General features: G+C 45.4%; 1 protein-coding gene across 6 annotated transcripts in view; it reads left to right on the plus strand.

Annotated features, from left to right (window-relative positions):
- The first annotated feature begins 2,151 nt into the window (after window positions 1-2,151).
- The window catches only part of OBSCN (obscurin, cytoskeletal calmodulin and titin-interacting RhoGEF), a 266,409-nt gene continuing 248,118 nt past the window's right edge, over window positions 2,152-20,442 (plus strand). For all 6 annotated transcript variants that reach the window (XM_065582593.1, XM_065582594.1, XM_065582591.1 and 3 more), the window contains exons 1-2: window positions 2,152-2,434; window positions 16,349-17,489. In XM_065582593.1, coding sequence (XP_065438665.1) covers window positions 16,358-17,489 — 1,132 coding nt within the window. In that variant the 5' untranslated portion in view covers window positions 2,152-2,434; window positions 16,349-16,357. The remainder of the gene's footprint in view (window positions 2,435-16,348; window positions 17,490-20,442) is intronic.

A 20,442-nucleotide genomic window follows, 5' to 3' on the forward strand; every position in this document is an offset into this window, starting at 1 on the left:
ATGATCCTTTACTCTCACAGATCTTGGGAGACAGACCTGTCCTCGCTTACAGACAACCCCCCAACCTAAAGCAAATACTCACCAGCAACCACACATCACTGAACAAAACCACTGACCCAGGAACCTATCCTTGTAACAAAGCCCGATGCCAACTCTGTCCACATATCTATTCAAGTGACATCATCATAGGACCTAATCATATCAGCCATACCATCAGGGGCTCGTTCACCTGCACATCTACCAATGTGATATATGCCATCATGTGCCAGCAATGCCCCTCTGCCATGTACATTGGCCAAACTGGACAGTCTCTAAGCAAAAGAATTAATGGACACAAATCTGACATCAGGAATCATAATACTCAAAAACCAATGGGAGAACACTTTAACCTGTCTGGCCATTCAATGACAGACCTGCGGGTGGCTATATTACAACAGAAAAACTTCAAAAACAGACTCCAACGAGAGACTGCTGAGCTGGAATTGATATGCAATCTAAACACAATCAACTCAGGATTGAATAAGGACTGGGAATGGCTGAGCCATTACAAACATTGAATCTATCTCCCCTTGTAAGTATTCTCACACTTCTTATCAAACTGTCTGTACTGGGCTATCTTGATTATCACTTCAAAAGTTTTTTTTCTCTTACTTAATTGGCCTCTCAGAATTGGTAAGACAACTCCCACCTGTTTATGCTCTCTGTATGTGTGTATATATATCTCCTCAATATTTATTCCACTCTATATGCATCCGAAGAAGTGGGCTGTAGTCCACGAAAGCTTATGCTCTAATAAATCTGTTAGTCTCTAAGGTGCCACAAGTACTCCTGTTCTTTTTGAGGATACAGACTAACACGGCTGCTACTCTGAAAACTGAATTTCAAGTGGTTTACTTGATTCCTATTACATCATGGGTCATTGTTTGTGCAACTATAACCTGAAGCAATTGTTTCCAATTTCAGAAATCTCATGGCAGGCATTAGCCTGAAAGGTCTAATTCTTGTCTATTGTTTTAAGTGCTGTTGTGCTTTGAAAAGTGACTATGTAGAAGAAGAGACAAGGTGGGTGAGGTAGTATCTTTTATTGGAACAACTACAGTTGGTGAGACAAGCTTTTGAACTTACACGGAGACCTTCTTCAGGTCCTGAAGAAGAACTCTCTGGAAGCTCGGAAGCTTGTCTCTTTCACCAACCGAAGTTGATCCAATAACAGATATTGCCTCATCCACCTTGTGTCTCTAATATCCTTGGACTGACACAGCTACAACAACACTCCCTATGTAAAAGTAGCACATTCTTACTCAACCAGTACTGTTCCCTGTGTGTATTTGGGATGTTATCTGCTTAATTTACTGCCCCAAATAACTATTCACTACTTTTCTCTCCTGTTTACCCATGCACAGACAGTGCAGCTATGGGAGAATGAGCGGGATTCTATTCAGCGTTGTGCATTATCAACAGTTATTGACTAAGTTCCAGTTGTGGAATCTTCATCAGCAGGAATGTGTAGACTAGAATGAATTCTTGGATTCGAGGCTGTGCTTGAGGAAGTGGTAGTTGGGCAAATAACTTTTTACTTGTAATGTGAGACAATATGACCAGGAGTCACAGAGGCAGAAAATCTGCAATCTCACTATGCCATTTTTGCAGAGTCAGTTTTCAGAGTAGAACCACACTTTAATATTTGGAGAAACAGTGGCACCGTCAGGTTTGTTCATTTGCTGTTTATTCGTTGTTGTTCTGCAAATGTCCTTGGTCAAAGAAGCCAACCCTAAAATGAGCGCTTTCTTCCACAAACCCCGTTACTGATCTGAAAGGGAATTCCTCTTTTTACTAAGGAGACACTTGTAACACAGATAAACTTTGCCAACAGCCTGTTCTCCTGTCGCTGTTTAACAGCTGTCACTTGGCTCTAGGATACACACTTGAGAAGCAGTCCTGATGAATCCTGGCACCGCAGCCTGTTACACACATGCACACTCACACCTCTGCTGATTTTTTTTTTTTTGCCTCTTTGGATGGGCCGATTGAGTCCCTAGAACTATGCCCTTTCGCCTCTCTACCAGATGAAATGTAATCTCTCCAGTAAATGACACCCAGGGCTATTTTGGAGCTGGGAGGCAGAAGGAGAGCAAAGCACGTCAGCAATTCGAGTGGAGGAGGACAGCCAGGGGGAGGGGTGGGGCCGGGGGCGACACAGCCTACACCCCAAGCAGTGGAGACACTGCAGGGGGACTAGGGGACCTTTTACTGCACGTCCGCACCCTCGCTGGGGTTTCTGTTTTATTTACTGGAAGGGAGGGGGGACCAAAACCCAGATGGTCTCCCCCACACCTCATTTTCCCCCTTTTCCTTGTGTGTCTCTCAGTAAGGATCTGCTTTCCCTCATCCCGATGAGAGCCGCTTGCCTTCTCAGACTCTGACAAGACTCCAGGTAAGGTCCTGAGGGTGTATATTGGGAAGCAGCTCATCTGAGGAAGGCAGAGGGACTTGTTCATGGCTGAGGGAGGAGGGAGGTGATTTTGGAGTCCACATTAATTACATCTGAGTATTTATTGCCTTGTTAAAGGCATTTGAGGTGAAAGACGACAGAGCTGAAGGTCAAGGAGACATTGGCCTGAGCAATATTTGGATTGTTTCACTGGATTATTTTGCCTGGGCGACCAGGAGTCTAAATAACAGCCTCCAAAAGAGCTGTGGAAAGATGGAAAAAAGAGAGTTGGAGAGGTTACTTGCGGGGGATTAACTTTGACCTTCGTAGCTTGTGGATGTCAACCTGTGTGACAGATGGGCTTGGTGTGGGGGGTGCGGAAGCTGGGTGTTGGGAGGGAGGGATTTTATTTTATTTCATTTTCCAGGCATAAACCAAGTGTTGCTTTTCTCTTTGGTAAGTTTTTCACTGAGCTCCTCTCTGTCCCCATGTCGGTGCCAATTCAAGCTGCAACCCCCCACTCTCAGCTCGCATTTCTGCAAACGGCTCTGAGGAGAGATGGAGCCGGACAGCTGGGGCTATTTTCGGAGCGACAGCTCAGGGGGATGGAGCGGGCGCGATGGCGGTGACGTCCACCTTTTAAAATACAGGCGTGTTTCTGGAGAATGCCACTGTCACAAAGGGGATTTTTCTTTTTCTGTGTGTCTTTTTGTTTTGTTTTGAGAATAACAAAATTTTCTGGGTGGCCTGGCTGTTTAAAAATGTTACAAGGTTATTTCCATTATATCTCATTACAGCTGGGTGTTAGCTGTACATTTAAGATGTGGCTCTAAGGTAGGTTGGGATTGTTCTGATCTAGGGTCTTGGTTTGGGCCTATCGTGTGTGTGATAGATAGATTAGATTGCCACATTACAGCATTGCTAACCTCAAGCATTCAAAAATCGTGACTCAGCTATAAAAGAGAAATCCTGAGATTCTTAAAGTTGGGGATCTTTTCCTTGGTTTACTGGTTGCTGAATATTCAGTGTGCTTTAGGGTTCCATTTCAGTCTTTTTTTTTCTGCAATCACAAGGGCTAGAAAAGTACTGCTTTTAAAAATGAAAGCTGCAATTGTCACAAGAATAGCTTGTCTCAGGAGCTGGGGCAGCAGGGAAACACCAAATAGTGCAAGACTTGTGATAAAAATGATGAGGGTTATGACTCCCATGAATTGCTAGTTATGACCCTGGCAAGCTAGGGTAGTATCCCTCTCCCCATCCCTCCCACTCTGCCCTGTTTTCCTCAGTGCCAGAGGGCAAGAAGGATGTTTCCCAAACTCCAAAAGCTCCAATGTATTATCTATTTATGCATCATCGTATCAGCACGTCTGATGGTTTGCAGTGCATGTTTCTGTACAGAAAAATAAAAGGCACGGATCCTGCCGCAACAAGCTAACTAAGGGCCTGGTCCTGCAAGATGCTGAGTGCTCATTGAAGTCAGTGGGAGTTGGTGCTCACACCTTGCAGGAGTGAGTCCCAAATTAGGTCCCAATCCTGAAATGAGGTCCGTGTGGGTGGGACCCTGCCCCTGCATGGAGTTCATTGCAGGATCAGGGCTGTTTAAGGACTGAGGGGGAAACAACAACAATGGATAGTGAGGGATGAGGTTTTCAAAAAATAAGACCATCTAGGGCCCTGATCCAGCAGATGAGTTTAGGCACCTGAATCATCTCATTGATGTCTAAGGTCTGCTCACATGCTTAATGTTAAGCACATAATGAAGAGCGTGTCTGATTTGGGATCTGGGGGTGTTGTTTCTGGAGTGTGCACATGCTGTGTTAGTTCTGGGGTTTTTTGTAATATTTTATTTAATTTAGTTGCACTCGATTAGTCATCAGAAATGTCCGGGCAGCTGTGGTTCAGCAATAGAGGTTATTAAAGCTAAGGGGAAGGACATTCCAGCCACTCACATTAACTGACCTTTGAGGATGCCAGGTGGTTATGCTGTCCCTTACGACTGTGTAAATCTGTAGTAACTCCGTTGGCTTCAGTGGAGTTACTCCAAATTTAAACTGGCACAACTGAGATGAAAATCTGGCCTCTCCATTATGGACGCTCGTGCTGCTATGAAATGGTCACCAGTGAATTCTGCCACATTTAAGGCTTTTAGGGTAAAATTCAGCCCAGGTCAGATGATCTATGCATACATCATTTAAGTAAGGGTGTGAGTGGTAGACAGAGACATCTGCAGGTCCTTTGCACTAGTGTGAATGTCACCCTTGCACATTCAGTCTGGTGTAACGTTTGGCTCTGTCCATTGATTATGGAGCCACTTGAATAGCTCTGTAGTTAAGTTTGCAGCTGGCGTGGAATGCTTGCACGGGGGCTCTCGTCTGTTTGTTTGTTTAGTAAAGCTAGCTCATTCCCTGGGAGATCATGAAAGGTAACAGGGCAGCCGGATCACTGCAGTTTGCCATTAGCAGCTCTTCTATAGACTTCAGTGGAAATTAGCACGTCCCTACTTCGTTGCCCATATAACTTTTCTTCCCAGTTCAATATTTTAATTATGTGTTTATTTTATATAAAACAATCTGTCTGATTGTTGCATGTAAATCACAAAATAACAGTATTCTTTATTTTATTTTATCTGATGACATTTGGGGTATTTTTTTCTGAAAGCTCCAGCTCCAAGAGTCAGGTGATTATTTGTAACTCTCAGCTATTTTTTTTTAAGTAAGTTTCTAGCCCTCATTACTGCACAGAAAAGCTTGGGAATGTTACCTCCAAAGTCTCAAAAGCTAGAAAGTACAGAAAAAGGCACCAAATTTAATATTTTTAAAATATCATGATTTTAAAGCCAATCTCATGATTTTTGAATATGTGGGATTGTCACTAGTGTTGTACAGTGTAACATAGAGTGGTAAAGAATAAACAATTATTGTTGTCCTCAGTCAAACTTGAATTCCCATGGCTTTTTAAAGGACAGAGTGAAAGCTGACTCAGAATTTCAGGATGTGACCCATATGTAGCAATCTGCATGGAACATGGAGGGAGGAGCACTGGTTGCAGGAAGGAAGAGTTTGGAGGAGGCACCCGGAAGTCAGTCTGTGGGCACATGGCTAGAATGCTAGCTGCAGCTGTAGCACCTGCGTAAATAGTTTTCTTAATAAAGAGCCAGTTTAGTTTTAGAAACACAAAGTCCTCTCATGTTACTACCCAGCATGTGGTACATAAAATATGGTGGCACTAGTCAGCCTAGTGAGACTGACAGCAAGGAAGAGAGTGTGACTAACAATCAAACAAAGCAGCACCTGGAAACAGAGCAAACAGGCAGCATGGAGGGTCTCAAGCCATCAGGAGGTGCCATTTTCTGGCAACCCCTCTGGTTTTGGCTAAGATTTTACCTTGCATAGTTAGGTTCAGAAATCCACCTCACGCCTGCCTAACGTTTTTAAAGCTACTGATTACAAATCTGCATAACATATACACAAATTTACCTCAGGATGAATTTTATTGAATATATAGTCCAGTCCTCATCACACCTCACAATCACATTTGTACCTGGTCACTATGATAGTGACTTTTTGGCAGGTCTCTGTTGAATTCTGGGACAGACCTCGTGTCTTGTATATGGTTGTCACATGGACCCTTTTAACTTTCCCTCCCTCAGTGTTTCCTCGGCTTTTCTGTGCTCTTTGCATGATGCAGACAAAAGCTAGGAATTTCGAAACACCTCCGGTTTCAGAAGTATCTGGATTTTCGCTGGGATAGATTCATAGAAGTGAAGGCCAGAAGGGTGATAATCTAATCCAGGGGTTGGCAACCTGCAGCACGCATGCCAAAGGCGGCATGTGAGCTGATTTTTAGTGGCACTCTGCTGCCAGCCAGAGTCCTGGCCACTGGCCCCGCTCAGCCCGCTGCCGGCCTGGATGAATGGAACCCCAGGCTGGCAGCGGGCTGAACGGGGCCGGCAGCCGGGACCCCGGCTGGCAGGGGTGGAGGACGGAACCCCAGACCGGCAGCAGGCTGAGCGGCTCAGCTTGCTGCTGGTCTGGGGTTCTGTCTGCCATCTGTGCTGCTGGTCTGGGGTTCCGTCCACCGGCCCTGACAGCCGGATTCCCGGCCCCGCTCCACCTGCTGCCGGTCTGGGGTTCTGTCCACCGGCCCTGACAGCCGGATTCCCGGCCCTGCTCTGCCTGCTGCCAGTCTGGGGTTCCGTCCGCCGGCCCCTGTAAATGTAAAATGTATTACTGGCACGCGAAACCTTAAATTACAGTAAAAATATGAAGATTTGGTACACCACTTCTCAAAGGTTGCCAACCCCTGATCTAATCTAACCTCCTGTATATGACAGGCCAGAGAATTGTATCTAGTGCCTCCTGTAGTGAACCAATACTTTGTATTGTGCTCCTAACTCCCTTTAGGCATTCCCCACCCAACTTCTTTAATGCCAGTTTTGTCCCCTTTGCAATGGGTTACATAGCAAGGCTGGGATGAAGTATATTGCTTAATAATAATAATAATAATAATTAATACAAAGCCCAATTTAATACAAATTTTTCTACCTATAGGCCTGATGCTGGCAGGTGCTTAGTGCCTCTTGCAAAGTCAACGGGAGTTGAGGGTGCTTACCAATTTATTGGACTGGGCCCTAAATTAACATATATGCACGTAGCCCCTACATCTTCTTTGTATATATTTATTAAGCTTTTTCAATCTTTTTTTCTTATAACAAACCAAACAAAGTCTAGGTGCCAACCTATACAACAGATACAGAAATATGAGCTACCAGAAACAAGAAAACACCAAGATATTTTCACAATGCTTAGATTCCCATGTATTAATCACAATATTTCCAGCACACAGATTTTTATGGCACATATCACACAAAATTAAACAAACAAACAAAAATCAAAGTCGAGGGGAAATGGTGGTGTATGGGAGGGTGCAGAAGAGACAAAGAGGAAAGGGGACACGGAGGGAGTGTGTGGATTTACCTCCTGTGTGGCTCTGTACAACCCCAGTGGTTAGGGTACTAGCTTTGGCGACCCAGGTTCAATTCCTTCCGGTGTGATCTTGGGGATTGGACTAGGTGACCTCCTGAGGTCTCTTCCAACCATAATCTTCTATGATTCTAAATCATTTAATCGCTCTGTGCCTCAGTTTCCCATCTGTAAAATGGGGATAATGGTACTTCCCTACCTCACAGGCATGTTGTGATGATAAAGACATTAGCAATTGTGAAGTACTTTGAGAACTATGGATGAAAAGAGCTACGTATCATTTTATTATTATCAGAAAGTAATGTCCTCTCATGAAGATTTTAAAGGGAGATAAGGAATGGAATGAGTAGGACCTGGCTTGTCATGTTGTACCTTTAAAGAAGGCTTAGGGAAAGGCCGTGGATTGATTCATTTGTTGTTTTAATTAATGTATCTACCCACCGGTTTGTGTTGCCCCAGTGTAGTGGTCCATGTAGTTAGGCATTGTGCTATTTATTAACAACAAATCAGTTGCGTCGTCTCAGGGGATAACTTAATATGATCAAACAGGGCCCTGCGCCTGCATAAAGAAACCCACTGCCTTAACAGCAAAGCATCCGTTGCCCTCTTGTTCAGCAGCGTCTCTTTCCAGGAGCACTTTAAACCCTCCTGCTCTGTGGCCTGTACTGGCTGCTGACTGGTTCCCAGATTGATTCTGAGATAGGGGGTTTGATCTACAAAACCTGAGGCCTGCCTAAGAGGCCCCCCACTCTTCCTGTGACACCCTGCCTCAGTTGCTGTCAGCAAGGTTGCCTGAGGTGACGCTCCTTGGTAGCAGAGAGAGGAAGTGGCTGGCAGGGCAATCTGTTAGGGCTCTGGACTTTTTCAGCTCACTTCCTCCTGAGGGAAATTCTGACCCCTTTGAAGTCGGTGGGAGTTTTGCCATTGATGTCAACTGGACCAAGAACTCACTTCAGGTCTGGAACTGTCCACGTTTGTTACCCTACAGGGTGTGATAAAAGACCTACCCTTTCTCCCTTGCTTGTGTGGAAAGTGGTGTAGGGTAGGGAGGGGTAGCAGTGGGATGGGGACTGTGGGAGGTGGATTAGTTGTGGTTAGATTTATGATGTTGCTGAGATACTTGATTTCATTGGGGGTAACTGACGGGTCTGTTTCAGTGTCTTTCCTTAATTTTTTTTTTTAAGACAAGTGAATTCACAACACCTATATTGCAGAGTAATGAAAATCCATATAAATGAATGAATACATAAGTCCAATTAGACACATTAATGTAAAACCAGACTACCGCTCTAGCCCTCAGTGCATTCGTAGATAGCAGTATGTAAGTGAAGACATGGTCCCTCCCCTACATGCTGAACTGGGGAGGTGATATTGAATATGTCTGATCAATATTGTAAAATGTACAAGACAAATTGAAATGGGCATTTTAAGCTGACTTCACTTGATAAAGTTTAGTTCAGGTCGAGTTCCAGTAGTACCATTGCCTATGAGACCTAGTGTGGTGCTTGTGGCATATTTATACCATGTTTGAACTTGTATTCACTCTGGAAGAGTCTGAATCACTTTCTTTGTTTATTGATCTTTTTCATGGGTGGGGCTGTAGAAGAGACCACACTTGTTAGCACTGCATGGTCTGCATATGCTGCCTTGTCTGCGTATCTATCCATCCATCCATCATTTCTAAGATGCCTGCCACTGTGGGACAATATGCTGTCACCAGCTCATTTTAAGTGAGCAGCACTCTTTTTTGTAGCAGTGTTGCAAGCTGAGCAGGATGCAAATGCCCAAGGCCAATACTTTCCAGAATGCCCCAATTTCAACTCTCTCTCTCTTTATTTTGCTCGATGATGTAGCAGCACTTAATGTCCTTCATTTGTGTTTGTCCAGGGTCACCATGCAATTAGAGGCAGTGTTTTCAAGGTTGAATGTAGGGGTAGGGAAAATGGCTTACAACTTCCCAAATTTTTAAATTTGCATTAAACGTATACTCTATCTTATTCTCTTGATACTTTCTCCAAGGATCTAAAGATATGGTCCCGGAAGCACTCTCTGTAGTAAATTCAGATGGAGTGCTACACCCTGAAAACTTCCCAGATCAGACCCTCCTGACTCCATTACATGCAGGTTCCTGAATGGAGCAACATGATGGAACATCCCCTGATAATTCATCTGCAACTGATGATGTGTGGCACCCCACTGTAGTCACAAGTATATTTGTATTATTATTTATTTGTATTCCCATAGCACCTAGGAGCCCTTGTCAGAGACCAGTGCTAGGTGCTGTACAAACATAGGACAAAACGACAGTCCCTGTCCCAGACAGCTGACAACGAAACAGATTTTTGCAAAAATTATATTTTGGTGACTGATTAAATCTCAAATATTCTAATTCTAAAAATGATAGATTTCAACTTTCACTCCTCGTACCTCCAAAATGCCTTTGAATGATTTAAATCAATATTTAACTCTTTCCATCTTTACCATCTTTCACAAAACATTCTATCTAGTACATAAAATCAGCCTTTAGGATAGGGAAAAGGTGCTTTGTTTTAATGCTTTGTTTCCCCCCGCTACTCAATCACTGGATTTCTTCTAGCTGGCCTGATTGGTGAGTCATCACCAGTGTATCAATGCAGTGCCCCGTAGCATGTGCCTGGCATGCTGCTAATTTCCCCTGAAACTGTTTTTGTGAGAGCGATTTTTTTTATTATAGTCTACCTATCTATTATCTGTGTATATGTGTATTTACACATGCAGTGTTGTTGTAGCCATGAGAGAGACAAGGTGGGTGAAGTAATACCTTTTATTGGACCAACTTCTGTCAGGGAGAGACACAAGCTTTTGAGCTTAAGCCCCACCTGAGTGGGCTGAGGTAAATCCCTGTAAAGGGCAGCAGGTGGCTGCAATGGGGGAAGATGTTCAGGAAGAATTTGTCTGGGGACTGGTCCTGCTTTGAGCAGGGGGTTGGACTAGATGACCTCCTGAGGTCCCTTCCAACCCCGATATTCTACGATTCTATGATTCTATGAACAAAGACTGCTAGGAATGAGCAGGCTCCAGCCGTGTCCTGGGATTTGAGACTAAGATTCCAGCTGGGAAGGTCTGGGAGTAACCTACTAAGACAGGAGAGATCCTGGGCAAGCAAGGGAAAGTGTGAAAGCTTTCCGGGCAAGGAGGCCAGGAGGCAGGAAGCAAAATTTTAATTCAGGACTTGGAATTATGGGCTGTGAATAAACCCACACTCCAAAGAGGGGTAGTTTGACCTCAGAAAAGTGTGTGGAATCTGTGTTAGGAGCTCTTTGAGGGCGAAATTATTAGCAGGACACCACAGACACACCCCTGGCCACGAGGTCGTGCTTGGGTGGCTGCCAACCCTGTTACAGCTACTGCCTACTGAGTGCCGCACAATCACAATTGGATTTTATCCTTTCAATGCCCCTGGGAGGCAGGGCATTGCTATTATCCCCATTGTACAGAGGGGGAACTGAGGCCCAGAGAGATTAGGTGACTCACCCAATGTCACACGGGAAGTCTGTGGCTGAACAGGGAATGGAACCCAAATCTCCGGAATGCTCAGTCTTTCCTTCCTGCCACAGTGACAGGCACTATAGAAACTCATCAGAAATAATAAAGACTGTCTGTAGATTTGAATGTGTGAATCCTGCCCTGATAGTAGTGATAGAGAAAGGACAGTTCAGAATGATGGGTCATAGAATCATAGAAGATTAGGGTTGGAAGAGACCTCAGGAGGTCATTTAGTCCAACCCCTTGCTCAAAGCAGGACCAACCCCAACTAAATCACCCCAGCCAGGGCTTTGTCAAGCCGGGCCTTAAAAACCTCTAAGGATGGAGATTCCACCACCTCCCTAGGTAACCCATTCCAGTGCTTCACCACCCTCCTAGTGAAATAGTGTTTCCTCACATCCAACCTAGACCTCCCCCACTGCAACTTGAGACCATTGCTTCTTGTTCTGTCATCTGCCACCACTGTGATCAGCCGAGCTCCATCCTCTTTGGAACCTCCCTTCAGGTAGTTGAAGGCTGCAATCAAATCCAGGGTTGGCTTTAAGCCGATTCACACAATTCCCTGGAATCGGGCCCCGTGCCAAAGAAGGTCCCCCTCCGGGGGTCTTCGGCGGCATTTTGGCAGCGGGGGGTCCTTCGGTACCACGGAAGACTTGGAGCGGACCCCCCACCGCAAAGTGCCGCTGAAGCCCTGGACTGCCACCAGGTATTGGAATCAGACCCTGCGGGTCATAAAGCCGGCCCTGATCAAATCCCCCCTCATTCTTCTCTTCTGCAGACTAAATAACCCCAGTTCTCTCAGCCTCTCCTCATAAATCATGTGCTTCCGGCCCTTTAATCATTTTTGTTGCCCTCCGCTGGACTCTCTCCAATTTGTCCACATCCCTTCTGTAGTGGGAGGCCCAAAACTGGATGCAATACTCCAGATGTGGCCTCACCAGTGTCGAATAGAGCGGAATAATCACTTCCCTCAATCTGCTGGCAATGCTCCTACTAATGCAGCCCAATATGTCTTTAGCCTTCTTGGCAACAGGGCACACTGCTGATTCATATCCAGCTTCTTGTCCACTGTAATCCCCAGGTCCTTTTCTGCAGAACTGCCGCTTAGCTAGTCGGTTCCCAGCCTGTAGCAGTGCATGGGATTCTTCTGTCCTAAGTGCAGGACTCTGCACTTGTTCTTGTTGAACCTCATTAGATTTCTTTTAGCCCAATCCTCCAACTTGTCTAGGTCACTCTGGACCCTATCCCTACCCTCCAGCATATCTACCTCTCCACCCAGCTTAGTGTCGTCCACAAACTTGCTGAGGGTGCAATCCATCCCATTATCCAGATCATTAATGAAGTTGTTGAACAAAACTGGCCCCAGGACCGACCCCTGGGGCACTCCACTTGATACCGGCTGCCAACTAGACATGGAGCCATTGATCACTACCCATTGAGCCTGACGATCTAGCCAGCTTTCTATCCATCTAATAGTCCATTCATCCAATCCATACTTTTTTAACTTGCTGGCAAGAATACTGTGGGACACCGTATCACAAGCTTTGCTGAAGTCAAGGTATATCCTGTCCACTGCTTTCCCCGTATCCACAGCGCCAGTTATTTCATCATAGAAGGCAATCAAGTTGGTCAGGCATGACTTGCCCTTGGTGAATCCATGTTGACTGTTCCTGATCACCTTCCTCTCCTCCAAGTGCTTCAAAATGGTTTCCTTGAGGACCTGCCCCATGATTTTTGCAGGGACTGAGGTGAGACTGAGCAGTCTGTAGTTCCCCAGATTGTCCTTCTTCCCTTTTTTAAAAGATGGGTACTATATTTGCCTTTTTCCAATTGTCCAGGACCTCCTCCGATTGCCATTGTCTTCAATTAGCTCTGGATTGCCCGCAACGTGCATATGTACATCTATTAACCACTGCTGTAATTTCCCCACTTGTAGTTTTACAAATATTTATGATACATGTATTTTAAAGATTAAAAAATAATGTGGTGAAAGAGTTGAATTTCATAGTAGCCACGGGGTGTGCTAAAGATACATGCAGAAACCTACAGGCCGGTGTGGGACATGGTCCTATATGTTTACTTGAGACAAGCAATGTCTCCCTATCTCAGGAGGGAAGTGTAAGCGGGTTTCTAAAGTCAGTATAAAGCCTATGATGTGTCTGTGGTAGTAGCTTTAGGGTTCACATCCTCTTCAGGCTGCAGCCACTAGGGGGCTGTCAAGCGCATAGGAACTGGTCCAACATTCTGTGTAGCAGGAAGCAATGGTGACTATGGGTGGTCAGGAAATGCAGTTTTTTCACCATGAAAATGTTTTATTTTTCATAGAAAATTTTCTTCAACATTTTTTGTTGAAAAAAAATGAAAACTTCTTTATTTTATTTTTAAATTTTTATATTCTTTTTACTTGTTTGGCATTGAGAGAGCAAACATGGAAGTGTTTGGGTTTAAAACTGAAAATCTTCTGTTTTTGGTGGCCAAAAACTGGGGGGTGGGGGGGGAATTGGTTTGGGGATTTGGGATTTTTTTTGATGAAACCCTGAACATTTTCAGCAAAACGGGAATTTTTTTTTCTTCACAAAAATTTCTGTTTTGTCAAAAAGCCATTGTCTGTCAAATGTAAAGTTTCCAATGAGCTTGAACAGTGACACATTGCAGGAAGGAAGAGAAAATAATGTTTTATTAATGAATAATATTATCATTATAAAGTTTGTGTATGAAAGGAAGATGACATTAATTATTTGGTCCATGTGGGCTTCTAAGGCCTTCCCAGAGTCTCAAGGATAGCTTTATTATTTCCCCATTCAATAATAATCATAGTAAATACATTAATACAATTGCTGCAATTGTGAATCTACATTTATCCAATGATTTCCTAGCACTTTACCAACATTTAATTGCTTTTGGGAGGCTGGTGTTTTGATCTCCAACTGGGGAAACAGATACTAATGATTCATTTGTAGTTTTAAGCATTATTTGTAGTATAGCGATGCTAGATGCTGTGCAAACATGTGAGAGTGATGAGTTTACAGTCTTAATAGCTAAGGCAGACAAAGGGTGGGAAGGGGAAACTGAGGCACAGAGCGTCAAAGTGACTTGTTCAAGGTCACGCAGCAGGCCAGTGGCAGAGTTGGGAATAGAATCCAGGAGTCCTGATTCCTTGCTCAGAAAGTTTTGCTGATTTTGGAACTGATGTCAACATCGAAATATGAGTCAGAGGAGAGAAGGGGAAGAAAGCAGCTGTAGAAATGGTGAATCATTCTCTCAAGAGACTAAAGCAGGTTTTTAGGCCTGGTCCTCCTGATTTCCAGTGTGTGTGTGTGAGTGAATCCTGAGAGCATTTGTCATTGGGTGATTTGGTGGGTGGGTTGGTGGCAGGCGGGGAAGCCAAACTGCTGCAGGATTATAGAGGATATTTCTGTCCCACTGACTGCCTAACGTTTCCTTTTGGAGTTATTGAGATGAACAGCAGTCCACCATGCCAGTCATTGAACTGCTTTGTGTGGGCAGCTGAAGGTAAAAAAAAATCAAGGACATAAAAAGATTGGCAATTATCACTAATTAGAGGCCTCAAAGATAGCTCAATGGGTATTAGAATCCCCAACAGGGAAGGGTTATTTGGCATGATAGGACTGAGTAGATATAGTAGCATACTGAATTGGGACCGACAGCGATCAAGTGCTTCAAATCATTTCAGGAGGTCTTCCCAAAAATCCAATAGCTGGCAAGCTTGTTCTCTATACTGCGTGCTAATCATGCTCCCAGTGGAGTTTTGCTCTTGCCAGCCATTCGATAGCTCTGTAGCCCTCCCTGTATTTGCTAGCCAAATCCATGAAGGAAGCTCCTTTCACTCATTCTCACTTAGGAAAAAGAGATTCCACCCCCGCAGCAGAAAAACAACCAGCCAGGAATCCATGTCAGGGCTAGTAAAGAAATGTGAGGAAGCTCCCAAGGGGACATGTGCTGTGTGGAATCCATTGGGAAGGTCAAATGGGTTAATATCTGTAACATTGCTCTTCAGTCCTGCAGAGGTGTATGTGTGAACACTACATTAATGATTAGCGCTGCTGCTAATTGCTTTTAACTTTCTCAAGACAAGGCAACGTCAGAATTGTCCTGACCTTTAGTTCCAAGCAGTACTTCAATTATTTTCCCTTTGCTGATCTGTCTTTGAACAGCTGGGAGCTATTGTGCAGCAAGCATTTAAGGCAGCACTAAGTAGGCAGGCAACAAATGAGAAATCTTTCCGAGAGCTTTCAGCCAAACTTGTTTTGAGGAGCCTGACACCCATTTGGATTCAAACTTGCAGTCACGTTTGGAAATGCTCAAGCCATTATTCTGCATTTTCTGCAGGAGGTGCAAGTGGCTGCCACTCACTAGCTGTCCTCAGTGAGAAATTAGCCAGAGTTAAATGGTTGTCTTAAATAGCAATTGAGGAATAAAGAAGATATCACCAATAATACACTAGGCTTGTCTGTCTGTCCTCCTAAACACTGCCCCCTGCTGGGTGGAATGTCCTTCTCAGGCCCATGCTAGTCCATGAACACGGTGTTCTCTGCTGCCCACAGAGGACAAGACATGTGGAAGGGGAGGGAGAGGGACATAAAATGGATAAAGAGAAAAGCAGAGCAAGGTGGGAATGAAGAGGATAAAAAGAGATGAAGGGGAAATGTTGATGAAAGGACAGAAGGAGAACAAGTTGAAGGGGAGACAGAGAGATGCAAAGGTGGGTGTGAAGAGGAGAAGAGAGTGCATGGAGAAGTATCCTTGATGTCACATTCCCACCAATCCATAAATATATCATGGGTATCTGATGGTCTTTGGTAAAAAAACGGTCCATAAATTATAACCCATTAGTGCTGCTTTGTTTTGCTAGTGCATAGATTCTAAGGCCAGAAGGACCATTACAATCATCTAGTCTGACCTCCTACACAACACAGCCCTTGAATTTCACATAGGGATTCCTGTGGTAGAGGGTATCAGAGGGGTAGCCGTGTTAGTCTGGATCTGTAAAAAGCAACAGAGAGTGTTGTGGCACCTTTAAGACTAACAGATGTATTGGAGCATAAGCTTTCGTGGGTGAATGCCCACTTCGTCAGATGCATGCATCTGTTAGTCTTAAAGGTGCCACAACACTCTCTGTTGCTGTGGTAGAGGGAATCACTTGTCCTTTTTACATAAATGATTTATACTATTGAGCCCAAATTGAATTGTCCATAAAAGACTTGTAATGTCCCCAAAACTTGCTGACTGATAATGCAAAATCGGTGGTGGAAATGCAGTGGACTGATAGCTATTGCTCATCTTGTTGCTTTATGTGATAAGTAGATTGGCATCACTGTATAAAGACAAAGCAGACATTGTGTGCACACACATGTATATCAGCTCTCTCTTGATCCTTCTGTTTTCCTAGGAAACCAAGATGGATTACAGTTCCTTCAGTGGAGCCCCAAGGTTCCTGACTCGGCCTAAGGCCTTCATGGTGTCGGTGGGGAAGGATGTCACCCTGAGCTGCCAGATTGTGGGAAACCCCATCCCACTGGTGATCTGGGAAAAGGATAAGCTTCCGATCCAGTCGGGGGGAAGGTTTAAAATGGTGGAAGATGGTGATCTGTACCGGCTAACAATTTATGACCTGAGCTTAGAGGACAGTGGTCAGTATATCTGCAGGGCCAAGAACACCATTGGAGAAGCTTTCACTGCTGTCAGTATCAAAGTTGGGGAGGAGACGACGGTGACGGAATCGGCCCCTTACTTCATCCAGAAACCCTCCTCCATCAGAGTGACCCTGGGAGACGATGTTACGTTCAAATGTAAAGTCCAGGGCAGCCCACCTCTCTCTGTGAACTGGGAGAAAGATGGAAGGCACGTGAGGGGCTGGTCTGACTCCAACCGCTTCCAGATTGAGTCCCTCGGGGAGTCAAGTGCTCTCAAGATCCAGTGTGCTCGGTTGGGGGACAGTGGGACATACATGTGTCGGGCGGAGAATCCCATTGGCTCTGCCAGTGCTACCGCCACCCTGGTGGTGGACACACATGGTTCTTACAGTCCAAGCAGCAGCCATCTAGACACAGGCTATGGCAAGACTGCCTCCTTGCTGTCTCATTTGCAAAAGAGGCGCGAGGAAATCAGAAAAATGGACACATCCATGCTCGTAGCTGCCGATTCCATGGCTGCCCCAATGTACTCCGCTAAAGAGGGGCTGTCTGGTATTGGTCTCAGCCTTTCTCTGGATTATGAGAGGGCTGCCAGCCTCACCGCCAAATCAGCCCGCAACGCCACCTTCGGGGTGCTGACGCGTACCTTCAACGTGACGGAGGGGAAGCATGCCAAGCTGAGCTGCTATGTGACAGGAGAGCCCAAGCCGGAGATCGTGTGGAAGAAGGATGGCGAGGTGATTACAGAGGGGCGCCGGCACATTGTGTACGAGGACGAACAGGAGAACTTCGTACTGAAGATCCTTTTCTGCAAGCAGGTCGATAATGGGCTCTACACCTGCACAGCCTCCAACCTGGTGGGACAGACCTACAGCTCCGTGCTGGTGACTGTCCGAGGTGAGCGGTTATGTTTACTTATCCATTGGGCCCTGTTCCTACTCCCTTTGTCATCAGTGGGGATGTGAACAAGGGGGGATGTGGTTCAGTGACAGGAGAACTAGTAATGTCTCTAGTTTTTACTCCCTTTGGTTTATCCAAGTCTCTCACACAACTGTTTCCAAATGGCTATAAAGGGAATTCCTTCCATCCAAGTCCTCTCCTCAGTCTATCCTGGACTCCCTAAAGCTCTGGCTCCCTCCTAGGTCTCTCTTCTCAAGGGAGCCATCTCTCACCATTACCTTCTATTCCTGCCCCTTTTCCCAGCATGCTTTGCTGTAGGGCCTACAATTCCCATGTGCCCCTGGAACTACCATCCCCAGAATGCCTTTGTTCTGGGCCGAAGCCAGGAACAGGGCAGAGCTGGACCTGAGAACTCCCTTAAAAGCAGGGGCTTTGTATTTTGTATGTATTTTGCTGCCCCAAGCACGGCAGTCAGGCGGCTTTCGGCGGGGCGCCTGCGGGAGGTCTGCTGGTAACGCGGATTCAGCGGCATGCCTGCGGGAGGTCCGCCAGTCCTGCGCCTTCGGCGTCCCTGCTGCCGAATTGCCGCTGAAACCACAGGACTGGTGGACCTCCCGCAGGCATGCCGCCGAAGGCAGCCTGACTGCTGCCCTCACGGTGACCGGCAGGGTGCCCCCCGTGGCTTGCCGCCCCAGGCACGTGCTTGCTGTGCTGGTGCCTGGAGCCGCCCCTGCTTAAAAGGCCAGCAAACCCTGCTTGACAGTCTTTCCATTGACTTCAGTGGAAATGGAATGAGATTCTGGTAGAAGAGTGTGACAAATACTAAATGGACTCCTCCATAAAGGAAGTTTTCTTACTCAGTTTTGAATTTTTAAACAGTTCTCTCATTTTGCAAAATTTCAGAGTAACCCATTTGCACTCTAAAATGTCCCTGTGAAAAATGAATTTACATATGAGAATTTTACTTTGTATTTTTTAATGCAAAAATAATAATTTCATGGAAAATGATTTCTAGCTGGAAAAAATGACCTGGAACAATATAACAGAGTTCTGTATTAAATTACGTGACAGTTTTTCAGCACATTCTCTATTATCTTTAATACTGTACAGGATTCTAATTCAAGTGCATTTTGCAAATCAGCATTTGAAAAGATACTGTATGTAGCTTTGCCAACCCTAAACATTCAAAAATCATGAGTAAGGCTCCAAAAATAATGAGATTTTAAAAAAAATATTAATGTTGGGTTCTTTTTATTTGCTCGCTGTGGCTTGGGGTGTTTTTTCTTTTTCTTTTCTTTTTTTTTGTCTTTATGGTTCATGTTTTCAAGTTTTTCTTTGCAGCCATGAAGACTAGAAACTTACTTTAAAAAAAAAATGTAAGCGGAGAGTCTAATATAATCACATGACTGCAGGAGCGGTGGCTTTCAGGGAAACAGCAAATAGAGCAAGGCACATACAAGAATTAGCAACAAAATACATTTGCTTGAATTAAGACTGAATAAGGTTTTTGTGTTCTCTACCCAGTGTCCTTTAATAGCCTCAATTTACTTTTTTCAGCCTCCAGTTTTTCCCAGCTTTTAGCCCCTCCCCCCTCTCCCCCCACCCCCAGCTTATGGCCCGGTGTCACAGCCATATCTTTCCTGTCAGGGAAAATCCAGGGGACTCCTCTCCAGAGTCCATTACTGCTGCTCCATGTGGGGCCTACTCCTGCTCCCATGGAGCTCCATGGCAAACCTCCCATCCACTGTGATGGGAGGATGCCCCGGGAGCTCAGTCCTATGAGGCGCTAAGCGATGTCCAGAAGGCACAGAACGTCCTCGGCTCCTGTTGATTTCAGTGCGGGCACTTGGCCTCTCCCAGGAGGTGGCCAGCACCTCACAGGATGGGACTCAGGGCCTGGCCATTGTGCAGGGGCTCAATTTGGGGGTGCAAGGAAGTCCCTGCTTTGGGTATCCATCCCACAAGGCCAGGCATAATGCCAACGCCCCTGAATGCAGGGATGGCTCTCACTGGAACATCAAGCTGCAGGCCAAATTCCAGCCCACACAATAGCAGCCTGCCGTTCACATGCCCAGGACGTCGCTCGCCCTGTCTTCCACAGAGGGCTCGCTGGGAAATGCCTCCTCCAGCAGGGGCTTGGCTGGAAGCCAGTCTGCTCACCTGTTTCCGACACTGGAACATGCAGTCATGGAAGCTTGCTTCAATCCAATAGCTGTCCGATGACCAGCCTCTGTCGCGTTCCATGTCGACAGGTGTCCTCACAAATGATAGGGCCGCATCACTGGGTCCCTTGCAGGCAGATTCAGCAGAGGGGCCAAGGCCTGAATGGGCCTAGAAGCCCATTTTGCTTTTTCACCCCTAGAACTAGTCTCTCCCAGTCAAAGGCATGGCGTTGGGGCAGCTTGCCCTGCTCCTGCCCAGGCTGTACCCATTATGTGGGCTAAACAGGTGACTGCTGTCTCCAGGGATGTCAAACTGAGCCCTCTTACCAGCACTCAATTCACTGAAAAATGAAAGCAAACGTTCTATTGGGTGAGTTGCCTGTGTGGAGAAAAGTAGGAGACAGGCCTAAAAATATCAAACTCTTTATAAACCTGGAAGGAAATATGCCCTTCTGATTTTACTGCAAATTCTCCTAAACCAGCAGCCCCAGGTCACACAGACAGAGATCCTCAGACACTTTTCCTTTAGCAAATGGATAGTTATTTTTATGCAATTTTGCAAATTTTATCCCCCCCTTTTTTCTTTTGTGAAATGTTGATGACATCTTCCTCTTGCACTTTTTTTTTACACTAAAATATACCAGAAATGCAAAACCCTAGCATTTTTGCAGCAAGCCAAAAATAGGCTAATTTTCGCTTTAAAAAAAACAACAACAACAAAAAAGGAAGAAAAGAAGCCAGTTAGGCAGTTCAGCCCATTTTTCTGTCCATGTCTTGTGATGTGGGGG

Source organism: Chrysemys picta, chromosome 2, assembly GCF_011386835.1.
Source record: "Chrysemys picta bellii isolate R12L10 chromosome 2, ASM1138683v2, whole genome shotgun sequence".
In the NCBI taxonomy this organism is placed as follows: Eukaryota; Metazoa; Chordata; order Testudines; family Emydidae; genus Chrysemys; species Chrysemys picta.